At 50.6% G+C, this 12,534-nt stretch overlaps 1 protein-coding gene across 1 annotated transcript in view; it reads right to left on the bottom strand.

Annotated features, from left to right (window-relative positions):
* LOC115330592 (venom metalloproteinase antarease-like TtrivMP_A) overlaps positions 1-12,534 on the bottom strand; it is a 186,136-nt gene that overhangs the window by 85,266 nt on the left and 88,336 nt on the right. The window contains exon 4 of the mRNA XM_040214695.1: positions 9,586-9,724. Within this exon, the coding sequence (XP_040070629.1) occupies positions 9,586-9,724 (139 nt within the window). The remainder of the gene's footprint in view (positions 1-9,585; positions 9,725-12,534) is intronic.

Consider the following 12,534-nt stretch of genomic DNA (forward strand, 5'->3'; position numbering starts at 1 on the left):
TTCGCCGCCTACGAAAAGTGACGACGCCGTGGGAAGGCCCTCAGATACGAACCGCCGGTGGGCACCTCATTATACCAGTCGGGAGAAGCACTTCCCGTGTCGAGATTCACGACGTTCGTCATTCTGCAAGGCTGTGCGAGGGACATTATCCTCGATATAGACTTTCTCTGCGAGAATGGCGTCGTCCTCGACCTCGGAGCAAACCGGTTGATGTTACGAAAACCTGTTTCACCACCAGAGGAACCCGAAGCGACATAATCCGCCGTCCAATCCTCGCAAGCTACGTGAACTTACCGCCGCGGTCGAGTGTTTTCGTGCCCGTCGGGGTCACCGAAGCTCTCGGCGGCCAAGTTCTGTTCGAGGAAAGCCTCCAGTTCCTTCTAGGAAGAGGAACAGGAGTCTCAAGAGTAGTAGCTGAACTCCAGGATGGCCGTACTGTGGTCCTCGTGATGAAGTTCCGAAATGAAACGCAAAACCTTACTAAAAGTGCAGCCATTGGCCACGTCGAGGAGCTCTGAAACTCTGCCGAGATCGTCGCCATTACTGTCGCATCCTCGCCACCTCAGCAAGGCAGTACGTCGCCAACGCAACTCGACATGGACCCTAAGCTTCCGGGCCCGAAACGACGGCGGCTAATTGACCTCCTTGCCGAATAACGCGACTGCTCTGCGACGTCGGCAAAGGTGCGCAAACCGCCGTTGTGAAGCACCGCATCGTTACCGAGGGAAACGCGCGCCCTATGCGCCGATCGCTGCACAGAGTTTCCGTTAAAGAAAGGGAGGTGATCCAGGAGCAAGTTTAAGATATGCTGAACAACGACATAATTCAACCTTCAAGCAAACCATGGGACTCTCCAGCCGTACTGGTTGAGAAGAAGGACGGAACGCTTAGGTTTTGCGTGGAGTGCCGGCAGCTGAACGCGGTGACGAAAAAAGACGTCTATCCACCCCCACGCATCAACGATGCTTTAGGCCGGCAGCGACGAATGGGACCGAGAGAAGACAGCTTTCGTCACACCGGATGGACTATACGCGTTCAAGGTGATGCCCCTCGGACTGTGCACGGCGCCAGCAACTTTCCAGCGTGTCATCGACACCGTACTGGCGGGACTGAAGTAGCAGAGCTGTCGTCTACCTCGACGACGTTGTTGTGTTTCCCAGCGACTTCGACGAGCACTTGCGACGGCTCCGAGCTGTTCTCTAAGTCATACGGGCCGCCGGACTCACCTTGAGCCGTCAAAGTGTCGGTTCGACTACGACGAACTGAAGTTCCTAGGTCACGTGGTTAGTAACGAAGGCGTTCGCCCCGAGCCAGAGAAGACTCGCGCCGTAGCAGCATTTCCAGCGCCGACAGACAAGAAGGCCGTGCGAAGGTTTCTTGGACTATGTGCCTACTATCGGCGCTTCGTTTGGGATTTCACAGTGATTTCCGCACCGCTCAGAAACATTACATAGGGCGCCGAGAAGTTCGAATGGGCCGAGGAGGAGCAGCAGGCATTCGACGAGCTGAAGCGACGACTGCAGAGTCCTCCTGTTCTTGGACATTTCGATCAAGATGCGAAAACCGAAAATCACATGGATGCAAGTAACGCTGGACGGCGCGGTACTGGTTCAAGTTCAAGAGGACACTGAATGAGTTATCGGCTACGCAAGTCGAGCACTGTCCAAGGCGGAGAAAATTTACTCCACGACTGAGAAAAATGCCTTGCGGTCGTTGGGGCAATCACGAAGTTTCGTCCGTACTTGTACGGGAGCCCGTTCCGTGTAGTCACGGGCCACCACTTGCTCTGCTGGCTTGCGAACCTGAAGGACCCGTCAGGACGCCTCGCTCGATGGAGTCTCCGACTACAAGAGTTCAACACGACTGTGGTCTACAAGTCAGGCCGCAAGCACAGCGACGCCGACTGCCTGTCCAGAGCCCCCGTCGAAACATCTTCCGGCAGCAACGATGACAATGAGGACGAGTGCTTCCTAAGCGCACACAACACCGACGACATGGCTCGACGTCAAAGAGACGATCCTGAGTTGCGCGTGCTAATCGAGCACCTCGAAGGGCGAGGCATCACTGTCCCCCGTGTCTTGTCGAGAGCCCTGCCGACCTTCGTCCTCTGACAAGATGTATTTTACAAAGAGGGCTTCGGATACAACAGTACGCCATGGGTGCTGGTAATTCCTACCGACCTTAAAGGGGCACTGACACATCAAAATCATATTTTTTTTTATTATCCGAAACGATTGAAAACGATGCCGGGACATTACCCTCAAAATTTGAAATTTGGGAATTCAGTATTCGTGAAGTAAACAAACAATTTCCAAATGCCGAATTCGAAGTTCCCGCGCGATCGGCGCCGGTGCCTTGACGTCAAAAATTGCGGAGACCTGAGAGTCCCCTTTATTTCACCACTCCCTGCTGTTGCCATGGCGACCCAAAGCGAGGGGGAAAGGAGCGAGCGGCGGCTTTCCGGCGGACCGGTTTTGAGCGGTGTTGCCTGTTTTCCGTTGGAGGATACAAATCCAGGAGACGGCCCCACAACGAACTCCCGATTTTGGTATTTCAAAAAGAAGGGCCGTAGTGCGTTCGCAATTGCGTTAAAAAACATGTGTTAGGATTGCCGTAATTAAATGTTATAGAGATGTCGCCTACAAAGCTTCTAAATTTCATGATTCTTCACGTCACCGATCAAAAGAAGCGAGGAGGCGAGAGGCGGGAAAATCAAACAACAAAAATAAAAAGGCGCGCGCGCGCGCGGGAAAATTTTTTTTCGCGATGCGTTTTTTTTTGCGTGTCTATGACTGCAACTTGCATCGTTTTAGACAATAAATATAAATACGACCTTTGGGGTGTTAGTGCCCCTTTAAAGCGGAGATCTTCCAAGTCTGCCACGACGACCCGACGTCCGGACACCATGGTTACGCCGAAACGAAAGCCCTTCCTGCAGGAACTGCTGTGGAAGTCGCCAAGTTTTTTATCGAGTCTATCGTCCTCCGGCAGGGCGCTTCCGAAGTTCTGATATCAGACCATAGGTCATCGTTCATGGCCCAGCTGACGCATGAAATCCTTCGTCGTAGCCACACCAGCCATCGGCGCACCACTGCGTACCACCTGCAGTCAAACAGGCTGACGGAGAGACTCAAGAAGAGCATCGCCGACATGATCTCCATGTACGTTCATGTTGCAGGTTCCGAAGAAGAAGAGAGACATAGGGCGAATCGACGAGGGACGAGAAGAAAAGGAGAAAAAGAAGAGGTGGAACGGAACGGCACTGGTGGGGCAGTCGAATCCGGCAGAGCTCGAGGCAGAAGCCTTTTTCATCGCGGAGTCATGGACCCAGAGCCTCACGGCGTACCTGGGCCTTCACCCTCGAGGCAGACCGGCAAAGCAGCGACGGTCGCCACAATCGTGGAGGCCAAGCCGGCGGCAGAGTAGAGATCTGTATTTATAAAACTCCTTTTCATGGCAGCGGGTGTCGTCTGGTTTCTCGGTGAGCGAGCGCAGCGTGGTCTGATCGGGCAGGGGCAATAGGACACCCACATTAACTGTAGCCCAACGTGGGGCCCGATCAGATTGCCGCTGCGCCTGTTCGTCCCGGGAGGCCACGCACATTGCGCCTCGTTCTCTTTTAGGACGGGAGTTTCCGCCCAAGCCCGTTGAGCGTTAGTTAGACCCTAACGATGTCAAGGTCAGCTCGGAATAAGGGGTTGGTTAACAGCGATGTCCAGGCGGTGTCAGAAGTCGCTGCAAGTGCACAAGAAGGCGCGAACGCACAGGCGGACGGCGCAGTGACGCCGGGGGCAAGGACTTGGCCCACGGCTGCGGCGACAGGCGTGGGAGGCGTCAGCGAGCCTCTGCGTTCCCTAACGGCGATGTTGAGACGTTTTCACGACAAATGGGGACAGCCCCAACATGGGTCTCAGGAAAACGGGAGAGGCCGCCGCCACTAATTGTACTTTCACTACTCACGGTTGCCGGCCGCTGCCGAGGCCCCTCATTAGACTGCGAACGGGGCTGGAGTTGCGGTCAGCGACAGATTGATGTTTATCCCGTCGTCATGTCGGACTCAGGGTTTGACATCTGAGAAAGGGCCATACGTGCGCGCCGAGATCGGTGGTAACATTTACTACGCACTAATTGACGCCGGTTCGACCCTTTCCCTAATCGGCGACAGAGTCTACGAAGACTGTCGCCGAAGAGCACTTCACGTGCGAGAAGTTCCCACCGCGCTTGGTTTAGCAGCAGGATCGGCTAGGGCACAAAGCGCTCTACGCATTGACCTTAGCCTAGATGGCAGACAAAGGAGGCAGCGTTTTCTCTATCTACCACGCATGCAAATTCCTGTGATCTTAGGACAGGACTTCGTCTGCCGGGAGGGGATTATCATAGACTTGAGGAATAACGGGTACCGCTATAATCCGTTGACCCCCCTTATCCTTTCTGCCGTCCCACCGTGTTTCGGTCAGGGAATAGAACGCTCACTCGCCGGATCTCAATAGCAGCAAACATTAGCTTCGCGAGTAGACCGCAAGGGCTTGACCAACATGGTTGCCGACACACTTTCTCGGGCACTGGTGATAGTGCTTGGAAGGAGAGGACGCAACCAGGGGATTGCGAGAGACGAGTTTCCCGCGCGACCGCTCATAAGCGAGAGAGCGGAGGGAAATCGATGCAACCAGATCTCGTAGAAGTCTAAGGAGGCCGCACGAGGGAACAAAAGATCGTGGCTTGGGGTGAAGTGTTGAGCAAGGAAGAACTTGTCAAGGCCCTAAAGGCAGACGGTTTTTGTCAGCGGGTGTTGGGGAAAATAGTGGAAATGGAAAGCAACACCGGGAACGCTGGCGGTCAAGTTAACGAACACATTCATTGATACCTGCTGGGCCAAGACGGCTTGTTGCTCCGCTACATCCCAACAATCGATGACAAGGAAGGGAACGACTATACGTTTAGGGTGGTGATTCCTAGGAGTCTACGGAGGCGGTTTATCGGTTACTTCCACGATTCGGCTATAGCTTGTCATGGCAGCGGCAGCAAGACTTTTCAAAAGTTATTTCGCGTCGCGACCTGGCCATGGATGAGGCAGGACACACTCCGGTACGCCGTACCTGCCCAGCCTGCCAAATAGCGAAGCCGCGAGGGGGAAAGCCCCCAGGCCTGATGCAGCTTGTAGTGAGTCACTACTCGTGGGAGATGGTTGCTTGCGACATCGCCGGCTCACTACCAAAAAGTCCCTGTGGGAACCAGTACTTATTGGTAATAACCGATCATTTCTCAAAATGGGTGGAGTTACACCCGCTGAGGAAATTGGTTTTGAAGCGCATCTGGGAAAAGTTGTTGGAAACTTTTATGCGTTTCGGCACACCCACGTGTCTCATCAGAAATAATACTTGTAATATTTCTAGCAAATTGTTCACTGACTCCTGCTTGGCGCTAAACACAAAACACAGGAGGACAACACCATGCCATCTTCAGGCTAATATCACTGAAAGAGTGAATCGGAACTTGAAGAGTATGTTGATCGCGCTAAACCGGGAGACAAAGGGACAGGGATCAGTACGTCAGCGAGATGGGTTTCGCCATCCGGATGACTGTGAACAGATGGACTGGGTTCACAATAGCGCTTCTTAACTTGGGTAAAGAACTACCGTCTCCGCTAGAGAAAGGATTGCAGAATAACCAAGCACCACTAGAGCGCTCACTCTCTAAATACGCGGTAAAATTAAAGAACCGCTTGGCGAGCGCAATGCACGACGTTGGAGAGAATCTCGATGCTGCAAAGATCGAGCAGGCTGCCCAGTACGATAAGAGTTTTCGTCACCTGGAATACAAGGTGGGGGACCTGATCCTTAGAGAACACATCCTTTGACCAATGCAGCGAGCGAAATCGCAGCCTCATTTGCTCCGAAGTGGAAAGGGCCCTACGTGGTAAAAGCAAGACAGTCACGTCTTACCTACAGGCTCGCTCGGCAAAATACGAACGAGGAGTCTGACCCGGTTCACATCACAGACCTGAAAAAGTACCATCTTCGTGATCGGGGTGACGATGAGTGAGAACTCGCAAAGGGGGACGAGGAACTCCTTGTCCAGGGCGATTCTGATGCGCAACCCACAACGCGCTCTAAGCGCTGGAGTCAAACGGTGCAAGAACCTGTCGGGAAAGAACTCGATTGTGGATCTGCCCGGCAGTACGATTTACGGCCTAGAAATTTTTATTTTCAGGGTTACTAACTGTGTCCCTTCTGCCCAGAATGCCACCCCCTGAGAGGTCGACACGGAGGCTACTGTCCCGGAGGTGAACCGGGATTGGGCACAAGTCCGTCCGGTTTGGGGGACAGCCAAGCTGGGTGGCAAGAGGCTGATCTGCCCAGCCCACAGAGTAATCGACCCTGGGGCCCAGCAGACGGTGGCTCATCGCAGTGGGACGCGAGGAGCCCCACTTCCCCAAACGGCTCAGCTAGCCGATATGGACCAGACCGGTGCAAATTGCGCGGAGGCCGCCCTTGGAAACGGCCACGCCATCCCCGAGGAGCTGGTTCCCCGGCTCAGTCCTCTACTCCGAACGCGCTGAGCCCATCTGCGTCGAGGGAACGACCAGCGTCAGCGCGGAACGGTGTGAACGTAACCCCGAGAGGAATGCCAAGGCGATGCAGGCCCCACCGTGCCTTTGCCACACCGTGGCAACCTGGACGACGTGCGACGGGCGAGAAGACCGCCATTTCGTTTCAAGACAACCTTGGAGAGACCAACCGAGACCGACCCCGTCCCAACCCCTCCATCAGGCCCCACGGCCCTTCAGGGGACACACATTGCCGGCTTTTTCCTTTTTTGAGGACCAGATGAATCCGTGTTGTTTATGCCAGGTCCCGGTTGTGCACCAAAAACACACGATGCCGGCCGTCGGCACACAGACATGTTAAAGACAATGGGTCTCGTCTTCTGCATAGCGGCAGCGGTACAGTTGCTTCGCAGAAACCGGCCCGACCTCCTGAATCCAGCTGCCCTGGGTCCCGCCCAAAACCGAAACACACCGAAACGAAGCCCTAGTCGAGGAAATGACAATCGGGGAGCCAACCCCAGACCCCTCTACCGCCGAGCAGCCTCCGTTTTTACCAGATCCCGCTCCGCGCACACCGGCTACAACCGAACTGCTTTCGCCTCCTGCGAAAGACACCCTAATGGAAGACATCAATGAGTTCCTTGAGAGTGACGCAATACCCCCAGCCTCCAGAACCCAGGACCAGACGCTTGAGGAGGCGATACCCCCGGCCTCCGGTATCCAGGACCAGACGCTCGAGGATTGGAGGATTTAGGGCACGAGGAAGAAGAGAGGCATAGGGCGAGGCGGGAGGCACGAGAAGAAAAGGAGGAAAAGAAGAGGTAAAACGCGGACGGCACTGGCGGGGCTGTCGAATCCGGCAGAGCTCGAGGGCAGAAGCCTTTTTCATCGTGAAGTCGCAGACCCAGACCTTCACGGCGTACCCGGGCCTTCCACCATCGAGGCAGACCGGCAAGCAGCGACGGTTGCCACAACTGGGGAGGCCAAGCCAGCGGCGGAGCAGCGAACTGTATTTATAAAACTCCTCCTTATGGCAGGGGGTGTCGTCTGGTTTCTCGGTGAGTGAGCGCAGCGCGGTCAGATCGGGCAGTGGCGATAGGACACCCACAACGTGGAGCACAAGGCATGGAACGAGGTGTTGCAGTACGTGATATTTGCCCACAACACGGCCGTACAAGAGACCACTGGGGTGACATCCTTTCAACTGGTTCATGGTCGCGAAGTAATGACAATGCAGACGCGGGGTTACCCCACGAACCGTTTGTCGACGGAAGCGACGACGCTCAGGTGGTTGCCCAACGGGCAGAAGAAGTCCGCCAGCTCGCCAGACACCGTATGCTAGCCCTACAACGTGTTAACACTGGCCGCTAAAAACTTCGTCGTCGGGAGGTCCACTTCCAGCCCGGAGACAGGGTGTAGGTGTGGACACCGATCCGCCGCCGTGGTCTAAGCGAAAAACTCCTAAAGCGCTACTTTGGACCCTACAAAGTACTTCGTCGACTCGGGGATCTGAACTACGAGGTGATGTTCGACGGAACACGGACTTCATCACGCCGCCCTGCATTACCGGAAGTCGTCAACGTGGTGCGCCTCAAGAAGTACTACGCGCGCTAAGACTGCGAACTGGGATGTTGTGCAACGCTTGATAGAATTGTGTTTTGCCTGCCTTTGTATTCTTCCATTATTTTGTTTGCCTTGCTTTGTTTTGTTGCGTTTCACGTTGCATTGAGACGATGACTTTTTAAAGGGGGGAGTAATGCCACGCGCGTCGGCGAGCGACCGCGCGTGGCCGAGTGGTTATCGCGCGTGACTGTCGCTCGGAATGTCTAGGTTCGATTCCAGTGAGTGAAATGTTCTTTTATTTGTTCTTTCAAAATTGCGTTCTCGTGAGTTGAAGATCATTCTCGTCTGACCGAGTTCCGAATATTCTAGTCGTCGAACGTTCTAGGCCGATTGTTCTAGAAGCCAACCCGCGTACATAAGGCTCTGCGTGGCGATCTGCCGTCAGTCTCGCCCCAGCGTTCGACTCTGCTCCGACGCCGACTTCGACGCCCGCGACGCCCTGCTGGTATCCTCTGTTTCCTTTTCATTTTTGGGCACAAGTTCGCCCTATTAAACGTTTCAGTTTCCCCAGTTATTTTTGTTTTACCTTCTCATTCGTGACAATATAAGACTTTCGAATTGTTTGTCGCTAAAACGCGACTTTACTTACGTCGTCTTTTAGGGCAATCCCGCTCTGCTGGAGCTGAAAAACAAAAGAATTAAATGTGTACTAATTTTTAGATAACGCTAAGAGCTTGGGTAATGAATAAATAAAAAACAAAAAATTGCCGAGTTTTTTTTTTTTTTTGGCGTTTGTTTTTACTCAAAGAATAATTATTCGGTTTGAAGCAATGTTCGAGACTTTAATTACTCCTTGGCAACTCTAAAAACTTGAAGGTTGATCGAGACGTTTCTATAAAAAGAGGCCTAAGATTGCTGATGGAAGTCGATCGCAACATCATTACTTTTGCTTAGTTTGCAGTACCTTTTTAGGTGCAGGTAGAACTTCACCAACAAAACATTTATTTTAAGACAACTGCTGAATTAGAGGTGATAGCATTGTCAAATATGATTATACGTAACGTAATATGCATAAGCAAAAACTGGTGTAAATATGAAAAAAAGGTTGGTGAACCTATTTTGTTGACAAATGTCGCAATTATGCTTTATAAAGTCGTGTATAAACATACATTGATTAGCGTGCTTTATCAGCTCGGTACTTTAATAATTATGACTTACGGCCATAACAAAACATTTGCCGCCATATTTATATATTTTTAGAAAATCACGCTATAAGCCACTTTTATCAGGCTTTAAAACCATTTATAAATCAATATGTAAGTATATTAGAAGTATGGGCGCTTTGACTAACTAGATAAAACAGGTCGAATTCTCATTGAAACATTCTGCCTTATTTCAACTCGAGTCAGATTTTTCTAGCTTAGGCAGCTGATAAGAGTGGAAGGAACCATGCCTTTTCGAATAAATTGTTTTACGTTGTGTCTCACCTTTGTAATCGATTCTGTGCCCCTCCGGCTCCTCGATTTCAAAGACTTTGTGCGCTCCGTATCGACCTTCATGGTGTCCCATCAGGGGCAGAGGAGCAATCCTCAATGTGGGGCCCAAGGCCCCGCTCTGTGCGTAACATGAATGCGGCTTAGGAAACTTGCTTCTTGGAATAACAATTCATGATATCTTTTTTTATTGAATAATGTTGTAGGCCTCGTTAGCACCCAGAAACGTGCGGACCGAATAACATGTTTCAGGACGCAATAAAAAGTGACATTGCTCAGGATCTGTTCTATATCCTTTCCGGAATTCAGTCTTGCCACTTTGATTACTATCATCATCATCTGAAAACGGCATATGTGCTATACTAATGGCGGCCTTCTGTTTACAGATGAAGGAAGAAGTTGAAGATGCTCCTAAGCAGATGATTCGATGCCTTTACATTCTCGACGTTAGCGCGACGTGAAGCAGGAATTGGACGCAGGAGCTGCGTAAGCGTTCATTCCTAACTCATTCCCAGTCAATCTGTTAGTAGCACTCACTCGGCTTCAAAGCACCTTGATGTATAGGATTCTATCAAGGCGGCTATATGGGTTGGCGCTTCGTTCCGACTGGCTGCATTTGTTTTGCCATCGATACTAAAAGAGATTGAAAAACAATTGTAGTGAAGTGCACATTTTCGTTTACCGTTGACCTTTAAGTGACGGTGCCCCATTAAATACTGCAGACCACAGGTTCATTGCCGCCATTAGTATAGTAAAAGATAAACTGCCATTTGGGACACCAGATGGCACTGAATTCCAGAAAGGGCCTATTGAAGCCTGAAAGGAACAGAACTTCAAAATAAAATACCAGCGATCACCGAAACAATAAGACGATAAACAGGAGCGGCAAAGAGTGCAGGTACATTCAGCTGAAAAACAAAAGCCACCTGGCCTTGATGCGCAATTGGTGTCTTTTGGAGCAGCTTTTTTGTTATCTTTTTGTTCTTTGAAATAACGACATCGTAACAATACATTTGTAACTCCGGTTTGTTTTTGGTCGCCCGCCGAAATTGAATTCCGTAATCCGGCGTTATATAAGTATTAACTATAATCGGTGACAGGTCAAGAACGAAGTGGAAGCTCCACCTAACTTTTTCCAATTCAGAAGAGAGAACGCTGGAGAGGAGGTCGCTTCCTCTGCATCAATGCTCCGCTAATGTTGAAAGAGGCGGGAGGAGCTTTCCTCTTCTTTCTTGATTTGTCTCCGACTACAGGTTGAATTCTCAATTTTGAAAAGTCCGCGATGACTCAATTGATGGATCAGTCATACACAAAACATGTAAAACTACACAAACATGTTCGATGGATGTTAATGTAAATTAATCATTCATGGCGTTAAAAAAGCTAGATATTGCGAAGCTTTTTTTTTACTCGAGCTGAAAAAAAATATAAGCAAGCTAATGCGTGTTAATGACGCATTATAAAAATGGTACAGACTACAGACATCAAAATGCTTGCTCGTAAATTGATCGCGGTCTTTTACTATTTCTGGAGCTAAAAAAGAACTACGTCAGAGAAGCGTTTTTGATTGCATAAGCAGTTTAGTGTTTGTATACACTTCCTTTTGTACCCTTTCTATTTTGGATGAACAGACGGATGTAATTTCAGGCGATGCGAAGTTATTATATTGTTGAATAGCACGTTTCTGTGGTCCTTGATAGTATTTTCGCGATACTTTTGCGAACTCTGCTCACGTGTTTGCTGTACTAGATAGATTACATAGTTACGTTCTTTTCTTCGGCCATGTGGCCCTTAAATAGAATAAAATTATCGCCGTTAAAGGAAAACATCTCACTCTTATCTCTGGTCTAAAATATATGCAAATATATCAACCTGAGCTTTGGAATAATACTTGGACACGAAGAGAGAAAGGACAGGAGAGGACAAGCAGCTTACTACCAACGATGTTTTAGTGTAAACTTGTTCCTTGCGTGTTTGCCTCTTTATTCAGAAACCAAAGTAGAACACGATAAACGTATTGCATAAATAAACCTATTGCACTCGGAAGGATACTACTGATAATTACGCATATACAAATTTATACAAAAATATTACACAGGAATGCTTAAAAATTATTGTTCTTGAACTAATCCACCACGAGCTCCTGCTGTTGTTGTTCGGGGCGTGTCATTTCGTAGCTGTTGTCTTTATTTTAGAGCGCAGTTCTTAGGCTCCCGTTTCCGGCTTGAGCAGCGTCGCCCTCCCCGTAACTGAGCTTTGCGTTATGGGAAGTTTCCCATCATGATATCACACACGTCGTCTCGTGTGAGGTAACGAGGGTCACAAGTGACGTCACGAAAGTCACTTGTGAAGGTGACAACGAAGGTCGCGGCCTTCACCGTAAAGGTCACGTCCACGAGACCTTCAGGAGTGACGTCGCGAGGGTCACTACAGTCGCGAGGGGGAGGGAGGGGGTAAATTAGGGCAGCAGGAAGGGGAGGAGAAAGGGAGGAGGAGAAGACGAGAATGAGAGGAGAAAGATGGAGGAAGGGAGAGGGAGGTGGAGCGGGAGGAGGAAAGAAGAAGAGGGTGCGATGAAGGTTGAGGTACATACCCTCATTTCCATACCCTCCCCTCTTCTTCCCCAAGAACTGTGCTTTAATTCTGCATTACAGAGAACAGTAAACGGCTTGGTTTTTTTTGTGAACGATGATAGATGGGGTGCTGACGCAATCGTCCGCGTGTTCCTCGATCGCGAACGCCTCGACCATCTCGCGTGCATTAGGATTGTTACTGTCAGGGATGATTCTGGTGTTAAAAGCTGCACTGCAGTGGCATGTGCTGTGATGAGATACCAGTTCTCCGGCCGCTGTTCCCTTAAGAGACGCTCCATGCTCGCGGGCTCTGTCGTTAACACGTCGGCACGTTAGACCGATGTAGCAATTCCCGCAT

The sequence above is a fragment of the Ixodes scapularis genome, unplaced genomic scaffold, assembly GCF_016920785.2.
Source record: "Ixodes scapularis isolate PalLabHiFi unplaced genomic scaffold, ASM1692078v2 PGA_scaffold4__175_contigs__length_147842914, whole genome shotgun sequence".
NCBI lineage: Eukaryota > Metazoa > Arthropoda > Arachnida > Ixodida > Ixodidae > Ixodes > Ixodes scapularis.